This window comes from Cricetulus griseus, assembly GCF_003668045.3.
Source record: "Cricetulus griseus strain 17A/GY chromosome 1 unlocalized genomic scaffold, alternate assembly CriGri-PICRH-1.0 chr1_0, whole genome shotgun sequence".
In the NCBI taxonomy this organism is placed as follows: domain Eukaryota; kingdom Metazoa; phylum Chordata; class Mammalia; order Rodentia; family Cricetidae; genus Cricetulus; species Cricetulus griseus.
Genome location: NW_023276806.1, coordinates 252,492,873 through 252,505,869, shown reverse-complemented (window position 1 = coordinate 252,505,869; position 12,997 = coordinate 252,492,873). Strand labels below are relative to the sequence as shown.

The 12,997-nt window shown below is 47.9% G+C and overlaps 1 protein-coding gene across 1 annotated transcript in view; it reads right to left on the bottom strand.

The window, feature by feature from the left end:
- Nucleotides 1-1,623: 1,623 nt before the first annotated feature.
- Tbc1d5 (TBC1 domain family member 5) overlaps nucleotides 1,624-12,997 on the bottom strand; it is a 433,073-nt gene continuing 421,699 nt past the window's right edge. The window contains 3 exon segments of the mRNA XM_027394567.2: nucleotides 1,624-4,430; nucleotides 9,021-9,164; nucleotides 10,508-10,587. Coding sequence (XP_027250368.1) covers nucleotides 4,137-4,430; nucleotides 9,021-9,164; nucleotides 10,508-10,587 — 518 coding nt within the window. The 3' untranslated portion in view covers nucleotides 1,624-4,136.

Below are 12,997 nucleotides of genomic sequence, written 5' to 3'. Positions count from 1 at the left end.
ATGGCCACTATGGTCCGAGTGTGCTCCACCGAGTTACTGAATGCTTGCACTAGTTCTCAGTGAAGTCCCTCACAGCAAGGGCCTGTGGTGGGAAACCAACCGCCTTTGTAGCTGCTATGAGGCTACCCTGCCACCAGTGCCTGGCATTTCCTGAGCAGGAAGTAGGCCTGCACGCAGCTTACTACAGGGGTGGCTCACCTACGCTACACTCCTGCCCCTCCTGCAGGCTGGATGGAGGCTTTCACCTGGTCTTCCTTCATCTTTAGGTGTCTCTCCCTAATGCAAGTATGTCTCTTCTGCTCTTCCTGGAATTTTAAGGGGCTGTTTTGTCTCTTCAGCACACAGGCAGCCTCACTCTTTGACGGTATGCAGGTGCATCTCATCTCTGTAGACACAAATGGGCAGATGTGGAAGGAGCCCTCCATATAGGGATATTGTCTGTTCCCTAGTCCATGTGACAACAGATGTGTTCAAAGTTGAAGTTGGCTGGCAGATGCAAATTTCAGAGTCAAAGTGTTCCACTTGGGAGTGCCAGAAGCAACTCCATTGGGACCAGCTGGCCTAAACTCACCTGTAGAGCCGCTGCCTGGCTTCGGATGGTTCCTGTGTCCTGTGTCCTGTGTTCTGGGCATGGGCAGCCCTGCCTTGCCTGACAGCTTCACACAGTGCTACCTTGGCTTCCTCCCTCAGCCTCTCCCTTTAAACCAAGATCAACTTTTAGTGTGGAAGCTGAAGAATGGAGTTGCCAGAGGAAGCTCAATAGGGAAGGAGTCAGCAAAACAAGCCTAACTGAAGGCAAACAGCCACTACTGGTTTAGGATTTCCCCAAGGTAGGTGTAGAGTTCAAACCCCAGATCCTCTGCGTGATGCTGAGAGCTGAGCTAGGCAGGAGGAAGTTCCTGTAACATTGGTCAGCTGGGGAGGGGGAGGCGCTTTGGACACACGTGACCATTATTAGCCTGGAGAAATTGGGCTGAGCTAGTCCCTGTACCCGTGATGGCTATTGGCTGCTATGATCAGGGGCTGGCTAGGCTGGGACCCTGAAGCTGCTGAGATAGGCCTAAGCATATGCCAAGTGACTGCTCACTTGCTGGTGTCCTGGCTTCATCTAAACTACTGGCAACCCCCTACCCCCCTTGTTCTTCCTAGGTGTCATTTAAAATGTTAAGTGCTCTGATCCCCTGTGGCAAACCCTGTGCTACAGGAGACTGACATGGGGAGGGAAGGGCAACCTGTATTGGAAGAACGTCTGAGCAGGGCTGCCTCAGGGTGGGTACCACACCAAGAGGCCTCTGCAATCCACACTGCCTATGGGAGCGGAGACTTCTTCCCTCAGGGCACTTCCAGAACCACACTCAGCGCTGGAATGGCTCTGCCACCCACTCACGGCTGTGCTTCAGACGTCTTAACCTGTGTAACCTTTGCTGGGCTGACAAATGTAGAGCAGCATTGGTGGTATCTTGCAGGTAAGGAAGCAATCTCAGGAGGCGATGCCCATGTTGCAAAGGAAAACAAAGCAGGTGAGGTGAGGTCGAGCCATGTCTAGCGCCAGCCCTACCTGGCCAGGCACTTCCTTGCTTGCCTGATCTCAGAGCTAAATTCTTGGAAGAAGTGGATGTTCACCCAGTTCTAAATGGTCCTTTATTAGAACACATGGGGCGACTACCAAATGAGGAGTCACTCCCTACATCAGTCTGAATTCCAGCATGAAGGCTCATGAGGACACCAAGGTACTGCTGAGGTTCCATTAACCACACGAACTGAGCCTCATGAACACAAGTACACCTTCCACCCCAATATGGCCATGAATCTGCAAATATGAACTTGCTATTTCTTACCAGATAGAAAAAGGCTTTGAGCCTAGCATGGAGGAAGCCATCTGACCAGTGAAAAGGCTTGACAGTTCTCCACAGCCTCTTCTCCAGGCTCCCATTTGCCAGTAGCTCCTGCTCTGGATAAAGGCAGAAGCCGGGGCTGTGTCCCCACGGGGAAAGATGGAACTAGCTGGTGCAGGGCCACAGGTGCTCCTCATGTTATCCTGTGGTGGCCACTGGGAGAGCTTTTAAAAGACAAAAGCAAACTACACCAGCAATGGCAGGGTATGGCTAGGAGACTGCTTGCATTTGTCCAGCTCTCCTGACACTAAAGGCAGCACTGGCAGGCTTGTCCAGCACAGCTAACCCTGTGCTGAGATTCAACCCTACAAGAGGAGACAGGTCACAGGGAGGTGGCTGTGTTCTAGAGTTATGCTCATTTGGCAGTGTGGTCATTTCAAGTTGCAGTTAGCGCAGGTCATCTTTGGCAAACTAAGTCAGGAAGGCCCCACGGCCTTGGCACACCTGTAAGACAAGGCCAGTCTGTGACCCTCTGTGCAGCACACAGGCATGTCTTAACTCTCAATTCCAATCTGATCAAAGAGGACTGCATGAAACAGACACGTATAAAAAAGTCTAAGCTTGGCATATATATAAAACTGTATTTAGCTGCTATGATCAAAATGTGAGTGATTAAAATTGATGATTACTCTGTGGTTAAAGAAAAAAGTTGTATATATCAAGGATTTTACAATGTGAATTAGACAGAAATACCTGATACAGTAACAGGGAAGGAATGCACTCCGCACCATCAATGGAGGCAACAGAAAGGGAAGCAATGGTCAACAAGGAAGAACGACATCACTCTCCAGTCCTGTTTCTTCCAAGCAGAGAGCGGCTGACTGGGGACCACAGAAACATCTGTGTGAACCCAGGAGCAAACAGGTGGCACCCACGCAAGCACAGGATGGGGATGGGGGTGGGGGGGGTACGGGCAGGGCAGGAAGGTTAAGGACTATGAAATGCCCATTCAAATGGCAAGGAATCAGCCCTGTGGGTAGCCAGTAACACTCAGCTATGACCTGTATTCTCAAAGCAAAGGGAATGTTGGGGACAGTGCCTTAGCTGGGAACATGGGAGCACTGTCGCAGGCCTGGAGGAAAGAGTTGATACTTTCTACCTTAAGTCTAAGGGTACTGATGCCTTCTTAAGTCAGGCCTTTTGTGAAGTGGCTGACGGCAATCTTCCCTCAGGGGATGGATGTTCATCACATCGTGGCCCTGGTTCTAACAGTGTCTTCATGGGACATGGAACTAGTCCTCCTCAGATTGCTGAGAGGACTCATCATCTGGCCCCGCTAACCCTTGCTACCGTGTGAACCATCAGCCCTACTGTCTAGTACAGCCAAGGACAAATCCTCATAGTGGATGACTTGAGTGTCCCCGTTTTCCAAGATGGAGTGAGCATCATGACATTAACATACTTGTCTGCATGAAGCGGGGACACTTCTCAGGGTCTCTGCTGCCCTGAGGAGAGGGAGAGAAGGCAGATGTAACAGGTGCTGGATCTGCCAACAATCCCCACTGTTCCAGGCAGAATGCCTGCTCGGGCACAGAAAGTCCTTCTTGCAGGGAAGCTGTGGTGCCCTGCCAACAGCGGAGGGGTGCCACACCTCTGCAGCCCAGGTGGGGCAGGGGGCAGGCAGCCCCGTCCTTGCAGCAGTGCCTGAAGTGGGAAAGGGTTGAGTAGGAGCCCTGCATCCTCTGGGACCTGGAATGTTCTCTAGGAGGTGGGGGTCTGGCCCTGGATGGTGTGAATGTGGTTCTCTTCATCATTTAACAGGCCACCTTAGGTTACAGCTGCCTCACTGTGGAGATTCTAGAAGGTGAAATGCAGTTGTTCTGGGAGGAGCAGTGGTGGCTGGAGTTTATTCAGCCTAGGAAATGTACTTGTGTCAGAGCAGCGTCTGGGTCCTAATCTGAGACCCTGCTTCTAAAGTTCACCTGACTCCAGCCAGGAGTGAGGCTGGCTGCCAGATCTCCACAGGCTCAGCCACCTTTTCTTCTAAGTGTGACTGACAGAGCTGCTGGGGAGGAGGGAATGGAAGACAGGTGGATGGGTTGTGTCTGGTCTGTCTGTCCGTGGGTGTGCCTGACCTAGCTCTAAGTCAGAGCAAGGGTCACAGGTCAGGTGACCTGGACACAGTGCACTGAAAAGAGGAAGCCTCTTTCCAAAGGGTTCCAATGGGTTGTGCCAATGCCAAATGCATGCCGGGAAAGAAACACTGGTTCAGCAGGGTCTCTACTAGTGGAGTCCCTGTGTTCAGATGTCCAAGGGGCTCACGATGGTGAAGCCAGAATCCTTGCTGCTGTCATCATCAGGGCTGGAGCTTGGGTTGCTGGAGGAAGCTGAGGCTGGGCCCATCAACGGGTCTGAGAACAGCAGCGGGGAGCAGGTTGGCACTCTGCTTTTCCCCGCTGTGCTTCTGAGGGTGAGAAGGGGCTGTGACTGGCCTGAGAAGGCCCCCTTAGCACTGCGACCCTCATCTTCTTTGGAAACCAGGATGAAGTCATCTGAGGTCCCTCCACCTGTGCACCCTGGCATCGTTGAAGAGGCCTGTGAAGTAAAACCAGAGGAGAAGGATGGTGACCGCAGAGAGGACAACACTGCACAGAGGCCTGGGAGTGGCATGGCCATGCACCCCATTTAGAAAGATGGGTGACTGGTCCAGCTGCTCCAAGGCCCTGAAGCCCCGACATGTGGTGGTGGGGCAGAGCCAGCACTGCCTTTTGAGCCCTCAGAAACCAAACACTTGCCTCACACGAGATGGAATTCAAGCTCCTGTTTGACAAGCTGCAAGGAAAGGCAGTGTCCATCCTGTGGGAGGGCCAGGCCCAGGATGCAGCCACCAGACCATAGGTGCCACCCTGGAAGTGTCACATCTATGAGACAAGGTGAGGCTGCATCTCTACTCTGGGGTCACGGTAAGGTGGGGTGGCATGTGCAGACTCACAAAGCTGGCTTTTGAATGTGACCTACTACATCTGGGGTGATTTTATTATTTCACACTTAGCTAATCTTGGGTCTTAGCTAATATGTGGGTCTCCTGGAGCAATGATGCTAACTGGTAGGTACCAGCAATAAATGGTAAATCAAGAAAAATAAACAGGAAAATCAAGAAAAGCAAAGTTCAGTGGAAAATACATAACACCGATTTAGTCCACATTTACTTTGCCCTTTACAAAATGTTAAGTGATTTTTATTGCTGACGGACACTAATATCTATGGGCACATGTAAAGGTTTGGGGTTAACTGGGTGTGTTAGCTCACACTTTTAATTCCAGTAGCTTGCTCTACATAGTGAGACCCTGTATAGGAAAAATAAAGTTAGCTAGCAAAGTTATAATCTTGCTAAGACCATCTAGCACCAGGTGAGGGGACACTTTACCTCAGCATGCATGGCATGCTGACACAGGGTCCTCACGGCACCTGTGTCCTCTGCCCTGAGCCAGGGACTGCTCCCTTAGAGGGCGGCCAGAGGACAAGCCCATCAGTTTCTTGCAGAAGACGAACACAGGCCATGGGGCTCCCTTTAGCGCAAACCAGATTTCCACAAGGAGCCTGGGTTGATCACAGATGCAGCTATGGAGGAAAAGGCATGTCTACTCAATGTTGAGCCATGCATTCTGTGCTGACTGCTCTTGAGGCACTCTGTCCAGGAATGAATGCAACATAAAGGGTAGCAGGACAAGAGACATGAGCCGCAAGCCTCTAAACTGTGAAGTGGGTTCAAATGTTTGAGCCACTCGTTCCTGAGTGCCAGATTAACAGAACAATTTTTCTTCAGAAAGGGTGAATACACAGTTTCCCAGTGCTCATGGAACTGAGCTCATGGTGCTCTCTCTGTAAGTGCCAGCAGGCCTGCAAACCCTCCCTTAAGTCAAGCCTGAGGTCTGCGTGCAAGACAAAGCAGGACCAGCTCGAAGCACCACAGTGGCTTCCAGAGTTTGTTACAGCAAAGTAGGGGCTGGCCTCAAGGACAGCGAGTCCATGGCTCGAATGCCTCCTGAGCAGCTTCTCAGGCAGTGTTTAGGATCACCTTTCTGGCAGTTAAGGAACCAGGTTGGGGGTGGGGGGGTTAGGTTTGTACAGGCTTTTCAGCAATAAAAGAAGCTGGGCAGAACATGTGTCCTACAGTTCCTGATCCCTATGAACTTTCCTGGGACAGAAAGTACTCCATAGTTCTGGATTTAAAAGACGTTCTTTTTGCATCCTCCTGGATTCTGGGCCCTAGTAATTGTTGATTTTAAATGAGCAGACAGACACAACAAAAATTTCTAGACAGTGCTTTCACAGGGATTTAGAAAGTCCGCTACCATTTTGAGAGAAATCTTGGGTAAAGACTCGAGGAGAATTAGAACTTTGCCACAATATGTAGATTGTAACGTCCTAACTGAAAGCCTGTCTATGGAGATTCAGTTAAAACATCTGCAAAGGGCTAAAGGTCTCTAAGGAGAAAGTGCAGGTTGTTTAAAGACACAGGAGTGCACGGAGCTTTCAAACATCCCAAGGACAAAGCCTTAGCTCAGACAAGTGCTGGCAGTGGTCAGTCAGCATTCTAAAAACTCAGCAGCAGTGGTGAGAACCCTGGGCATGGATTCTCAAATGTAGTTACTCACAAACTCCCACAAATGACAAGTTGCAGGGGAAAGAGACTGATTTCTTTCAATGGGACAGACAGTATAATCGAGTTTTATGAAGCTTAAGGAGCTGAAAGCTATTGCTTTAGGTCTGTCAGACCTAAATATGTGATTTGTTGTGGAGTCACAGTGGATGTTAACTCAGATGCTCTGTCCTCTGCAAGAGTGAGGATCAGTCAGTTTTTGTAAGCCATTATATATTGTGTCCCAAGAATGGACATCATACTTAATCAAAGGTTAAAAAAAATGAACAGCAACAAAAACTTGGGCAGCCACTAACAGTGAGCACCCCACACGAGCTCTCTAGTGTTCTGGAGACCCAAAGTAGTGCACTGCTGGCTGACAGGTGGCCAGATGGCACAGTACCAGGTTCGTTTGCTTGATGGGTGTAGTGCTAAAACCATGACAGATATGTAGCTCAGTTATATTGCTTCCTGGATCATAAACAGTGCATGGCTATACTGTTGTCTACATGCAAGAAGCCTCTTCAGAGAAGGCCCCTGATGAATGCCAAGGAAGCACTTCGTGGGAAGGAACAGGTCTGTGGTTAAGAGTTCTCTCTAGACAGCTGACCTGATCTCATAGGAGCTCATGAATTCTGGACCAGCAGCTGGAGAGCCTGCTTGGGACCGACCTAGGCCCTCTGCATATGGGTGACAGTTGTGTAGCTTGGACTGTTTTGGGGCCCCTACCAGTGGGACCTAGCAGTAGGATCTGTCCCTATTGCATGAGCTGGCATTCTGGAACCTATTCCCTATGGTGGGGTGCTTCGTTCATCCTTGATGGGGGGGTGGGTGGGCCTGCCTCAACTTAATATGCCATGCTTTGCTGACTCCCCATGGGAGTTGCCTTACCCTTTCTGAGGGGTGGATGAGGGCAGGGTAGAAAGGAGGGGGGCAGAGAATGGGAGGAGAGGAGTGAGGGGAAGCTGTGGTTGGTATATAAAATAAAAAAGTATATGAAGAGTTCTGTCTAGGTTGGGTACACAGTGGTCTCTTCCCATAGGCCCACTGAGGCAGTAACACTTTCCCTTGAGAACTTGAGCTTTTCAAAGGGCTCAAGAAATTGGCCCGAGTTGGGCACTGGAATTAGGAAAAGTGCCCATATAGATTTCAGCTCAGCTCTGTCTTCTTTATGATCCATGTAACAGTCTGGAAACAGAGGTTTCTGTGTCAGCGATAGGAAATGAAGAATAGAAAAGGGGCTGTGAAACTGCTCAAGGCAGTAAATGTCCCTGAGACCCTGAGACGGTGCTATAGAGGACACCCGAGGGGAGACCTGTGGCGTTGGCCTTGTCATAAAGAATCTGCAGCCACCTTTGATTCTTGGCTCAGAGAGCACAGCTAAAGTCACAGAACAAACTGCAAATAAACAACATTTTCAAAAGGTCATAACTGTGTCCCACTGGTGAGGGTGGTGCAGGCCAGGGGCAAGCTGTCAGGGGAGGACTGGCAAGTGGGCTGCACAGACAAGCTAGACTGGTGTGTCTGCTGGTTTCTGTGAGGACTTTTACAGGAGCATAGGTGCCTCTGTCTGCACAACAGAAAGAGCAGCAGAGGCCACAGGAAGACTGGTGCACATAGACCCATCAGCTACTTTTAATTGGCAGTTTTAAAATTAAAATGATTTTTTTTTTTAGTTGACCATGTAAAAAATGCTGCAGGACAAAAATCTCTGAGAGTTACTAACCATTTGCTGCACTTAAAATGTCTCTGGCTGCCAATGCACACACGGTAAGCCACTTGGAGGAGCTACAGGCTTACCACAGGGGTGCAGGGCACCTGACCAGCCAGCCTTTGTGCCTTTCTTGTTCTGTTACTGATAAGCAGCTGGATGGAGCACACAAGGAGCTTGGGAAGCCCCAAGCTCCCTCTAGCCAGAACATCCTAGTCAGAACGACTCACAGAGGGTGCTGGCACATGAGAAATCAGCAGCTATAGCTCTCAACCTCAGAGTGCTCCATGGACTTAAAGAGTTGTGAAAAAACAAAATCAAGAAACAACAACAAACCAAAGCCAAAAGAAAACCCTGAATGTCACAGAGACAACCATATGTGATGGTAAATTCCATAGGATGTCCTCTGCCTCTCTCAGGGGTCACTCATTGATCCCTTGTCTTAGCAGGCCGTCAATAATGAGAAGTTCTTCCCCATGAAGTCAGGAATGATTTTGGCAAAAAGAGATCTATCCAAGAGAAATTCACTTCAGGCAGCATTGGGACAGCTTACAGAGTCCTTCCAGTGATAGTGGACTGGGGAGAAGAGCCGACTGTCATCTCACAGGGTGGCCGGAGGGAGGCTCAGGCCAGTGCTGCCACACTGTCACTGTGCAACTCTCAGAGACATTAGTGTCCTTGTCATACGATGAATATAGTGCACAGCCAGGGCCCAGGCTGATTCCCTCACAGCTGAAGTACTTTGACAGGACTGCCTTGTTCAGAACCCTGAAGAACTCAGGTTACCTCCATGAAAGGCCATTCTCATGGGTATTCATCAAAGCTCCTGTACCTGCTTGGAGGCCCGAGGAGCTTGGCTTCTCTGGTCCTGGCCACTGGAGCAGTAGTGGTCGTCGGCGATGGTAATCTGCTCGTTCTCCTCAGCCTCCAGCTGGCTCTGGTTGAAGCGCAGGGAACCTTTCAGAATGTCTTTGATCTATTTCAAAGGAGAGGAAAATAACAAAAAGATAAATGTCTGTAGCTAAATGCTAGGTAAGTATGGCATACATTTAAAGTAGACTTGTCTTTGACCTGTTTTTCCTAAAAAAATACCTTTGTTTGTAGCTCCAGTTATCGTCAGTCACTGAACTTCTAGAGAGAATAGGTCCTAAGTTTGCAGCTGTGTGCCAGTCTGAGTAGTATGACGAAATCTCTTGACTTCTCTAGCAAGACAACTTGCAGAGGAGCTAGGATGGGAATCAGCCCTTCGTCCAGATTGCCCATGCCATGTGCTTTGCTGCCCCACACATCAGACCAACTGTACTGCACCACACAACTTCCTTCCACAGTGGCTGAGCACTACATTACAGTAGCCTCCACCCTCACCTTACTTCATCAGGGAGGACTGCATCACTTTACATCATCGTGAGAGGAGAAAATGCAGTCAGTGATTTTGAGAAAGAACACACACACACACACACACACACACACACACACTCACACACACACACACACACACACACAACCCCCCTTATTATATTATGTTACTACAGTCACTCTATTCTTCGTTACTGTTGTTAATCCCTTGCCGTGTCCAGCTGCTAAACCTTAGTTTAGGTCAGTATGTGTAGGGAAAATACAGCATACGCACAATGCAGCAAAACCCGTGATTTTAAGCATTCATGAAGGGTCTTGGGCTATATCCCATGGGTGAAGTAGGGAATATTGTAGTATGAATGCTAACATCTTACTATGAGAAACTGGTAAAAATCCAGCTGTTTCAAAGGCCTGGATTTAGTAATGGGGGTTAAAATCTGACCACATTCACAAACAGGTTCCCTGCTGTGCTAATTATTCAGTAGGAAGCACCATCTGTGCGGTTGCACAGCCAGGAAGTAGCTCCACCCCCACTGCCTGTTCAGATAACATGTTCCTTTTCATTGATATTGCGTCTTGCTTAGATCTGCCAGGGTCAGGGAAATGGGGTTCTTGCAGGCCCACTGAAAGTGGTGACTACGATCTGTGCTTCTGACAGCGTCCGTGCAATTGCAGATAAATGAGCAAACCTGATGTTGAGGTAAGGTGCAAACACAATGGGTCTTGTAGGAAGAGGAAGCAGGGGGCAGTGGAAAACCATTTGGGCTACAAGCCAGTGAGACGGAGTCCCTAGGAGTAAGGAGCATGAGGAGGCGCAGACTCAGAAAGAACTCCACCTGGGCTGATAGCAGTGACAGAGGACAACGGCTCTTAGGGTCCTATATGCTGTAAGGTGAGCCCCTCCAGAGCAGGCCCAGCGCTGGCCTGCGGGATACACATGTGGTATCAGAGTAATGCACGTACCTGTTTTAACCCTGCCAAGGAAACCAGGATTTGATCTTCTTTTTCCAAATTCTCTTGTAATACCACATCTTGGATATTTACTGAAAATAGAAAAATGACATTTTATAACAAATGTTCTGTGTCAAACTTTCATGCTGCCACACAACTTTAGATGGGAACCTGGGGGGCCGCACTGTGCTTGGCAAGCACATCCTACCCCTGCATTTCCTTAATGTGCTGACAATGACAGGTGGTGTTCCAATTAGACATTAGGGAACCTCTCAGTGACTTACGGTTTGGACATTCCTTAACATTGGAGAATGTATATTCTTCTCAGCAGCCTATGGGACTTTCTCTAAAGTGGACTATTTATTAGAACACAAAACAAGTCTCCACAGAGATAGGACAGCTGAGATCAGATGCTGCACTGCATCAGATCACCATGCAACAACAGTGGATATTAACAATATGGGAATAACTGAAAGTACACTAACTCATGAAAGCTAAACACACCACTAAGTCAATATTGCATCAAGGAAGAAAGCAAGAAAAACGATTAAAAATTCCCACAACTGAATGAAAACACAACATACCAAAATTTGTGGGTCAAAATGAAGGCAGTTCTAAGAAGGATGTTTATACCACTAGGTGCCTACATTAAAGTATTTGAGATATCGAATTAATAACTTATGGCCTTGAGGCCTTAGGAAAACAACAACAATCAATACCCTTAGCCTCATTGTAACTTGCTATGCTGTGCTTGGTTGATGCCCCAGGAGGTCTGCTATTTTCTGAGGGAAGGTGGAGGGTGGATCTTGGGCACAGACAAGGTGGGAGGATGTTGGGGGAAACTGGGAGGAGAGAAGGGAGGGGAAGCTGCTGTTGGTTTGTATTGTATGAGAAGAATAAATAAGAATAAAAATAAAATCCTGTGTGAGGGAGTCCCGATAAAGTGCATGCATGCGACTGCCTGCAAAAACCAGTAGAGGGTGTTGGATCCTCTGGATGTGAGTCACTTGATGTGGGTGCTGGAGAGCAAACTCTAGTCCTTGGCAAGAACAGGCATCCTCTTAGCTGCTGAGGCAATTTTTAAAATAGCTTGGGCTCGGCCACAGAAGTTAATATTGTCAATAGCTTTCAACTCAACTGTCAGATAGTGAAAAGGGGAGTCACTACAGCAACAGGAAAATGGACATGTCAGAAATAGCCTGAAATGGACAGGGGAAGTGTATATCTAACAGAACACACATTTTTGATTCTAAATCTTTGTGTTTTAATGGAGTTAATAAAACTAGGGCTCTGACAAAACAAACCCTCCTTCAGTACTGAGCTCCAGAGCAGGAGATGCGCCAGCCTGCCAGCCAATTGAATAAACGTCAGTATGTAACTTTTCTCCAAGAAGCTTTTCCTTCATTTGTTCTGCTACCAGTTATAAAATAAAAAAAGCCTTGATTAATACTTGACATGTTAAGTCATTTATTGCACACATGATGAAAATAGAGACTGATAAGGAATTCTTTTGAGAAGAATGTAACATAAAGTAATGAACATGAGCAAAGAACCCTGGGAAAGAACTGGTGTAACAGGACTCTCAGATGGCACTCACAGCTACTTTGGCAGCCTGCATCCTGCACAGAGCCAAGGCCCAGCAGGCCCCATGTCAGAAAATGTCCAGGCACCAAGTTGTGATTAAGTTATTCTCATTTAAAACTTAATGGAAGGGTCAACATAGCAAATTCTGAAATCTTCTGGTGTGATTTGATAAATCAGTGTGTGCTAGGAGTATAATACTGGTCCCAGATCTTCAGCTAGTATGTTGTGGGGTACTGGCTAAGCCAAAACTAAGTGCCACGAGCCCAAGCTTCCTGAGTCACATTAGGGAAAGAGGAAGTGGCCCTTGTTGAATGTCCTATTTGAGTCATGTCCCATGTTATAGTATAAAAATAAATTTGTGCAGCAAACTGGCAGACTGATCTTCTTGTCTCATTTCAGCAAGGACACTCACCGGCAGGCAGGGCTGAGTAACAGCCTGGACCAGGTGCTTGTTTTTCAGGAGCCGCCCTCCCTCTCACTGGTGGCCTCCTGCCTGCTCTGTCTATAGGCTGACCTCCAAGTGCAGCCTGCACTTTAGCTGTCCACACATTTTCAACCACTGCTTCTTATCTTCAAGGACATAGATTGGGTTCTGTGGAAAGTCCCCTTATAATCTTTCCTTCAGCCAAGCAACTTCTGTGAATGGTTACTATCATATCAAATACATTCTGTCACCCATGTCAATGAAGAAAAAGTATTTTAATCTTTATAGACCGCATTGCTATAACAGTCAATCTCTTACTGATGGATATTTGAGTCATCCCAATCTTCTTTATGATGGTAAATTTTAAAAATCATCATATGTAAAGTGTACTAGAGGAATTAAAATAACACTTGCATAAGTTAGGTATCTTTCTTCAGTTGACAAATTCCTTACACCAGAAATAACTACTGTTACTTTGTATAGATGCCGTAATG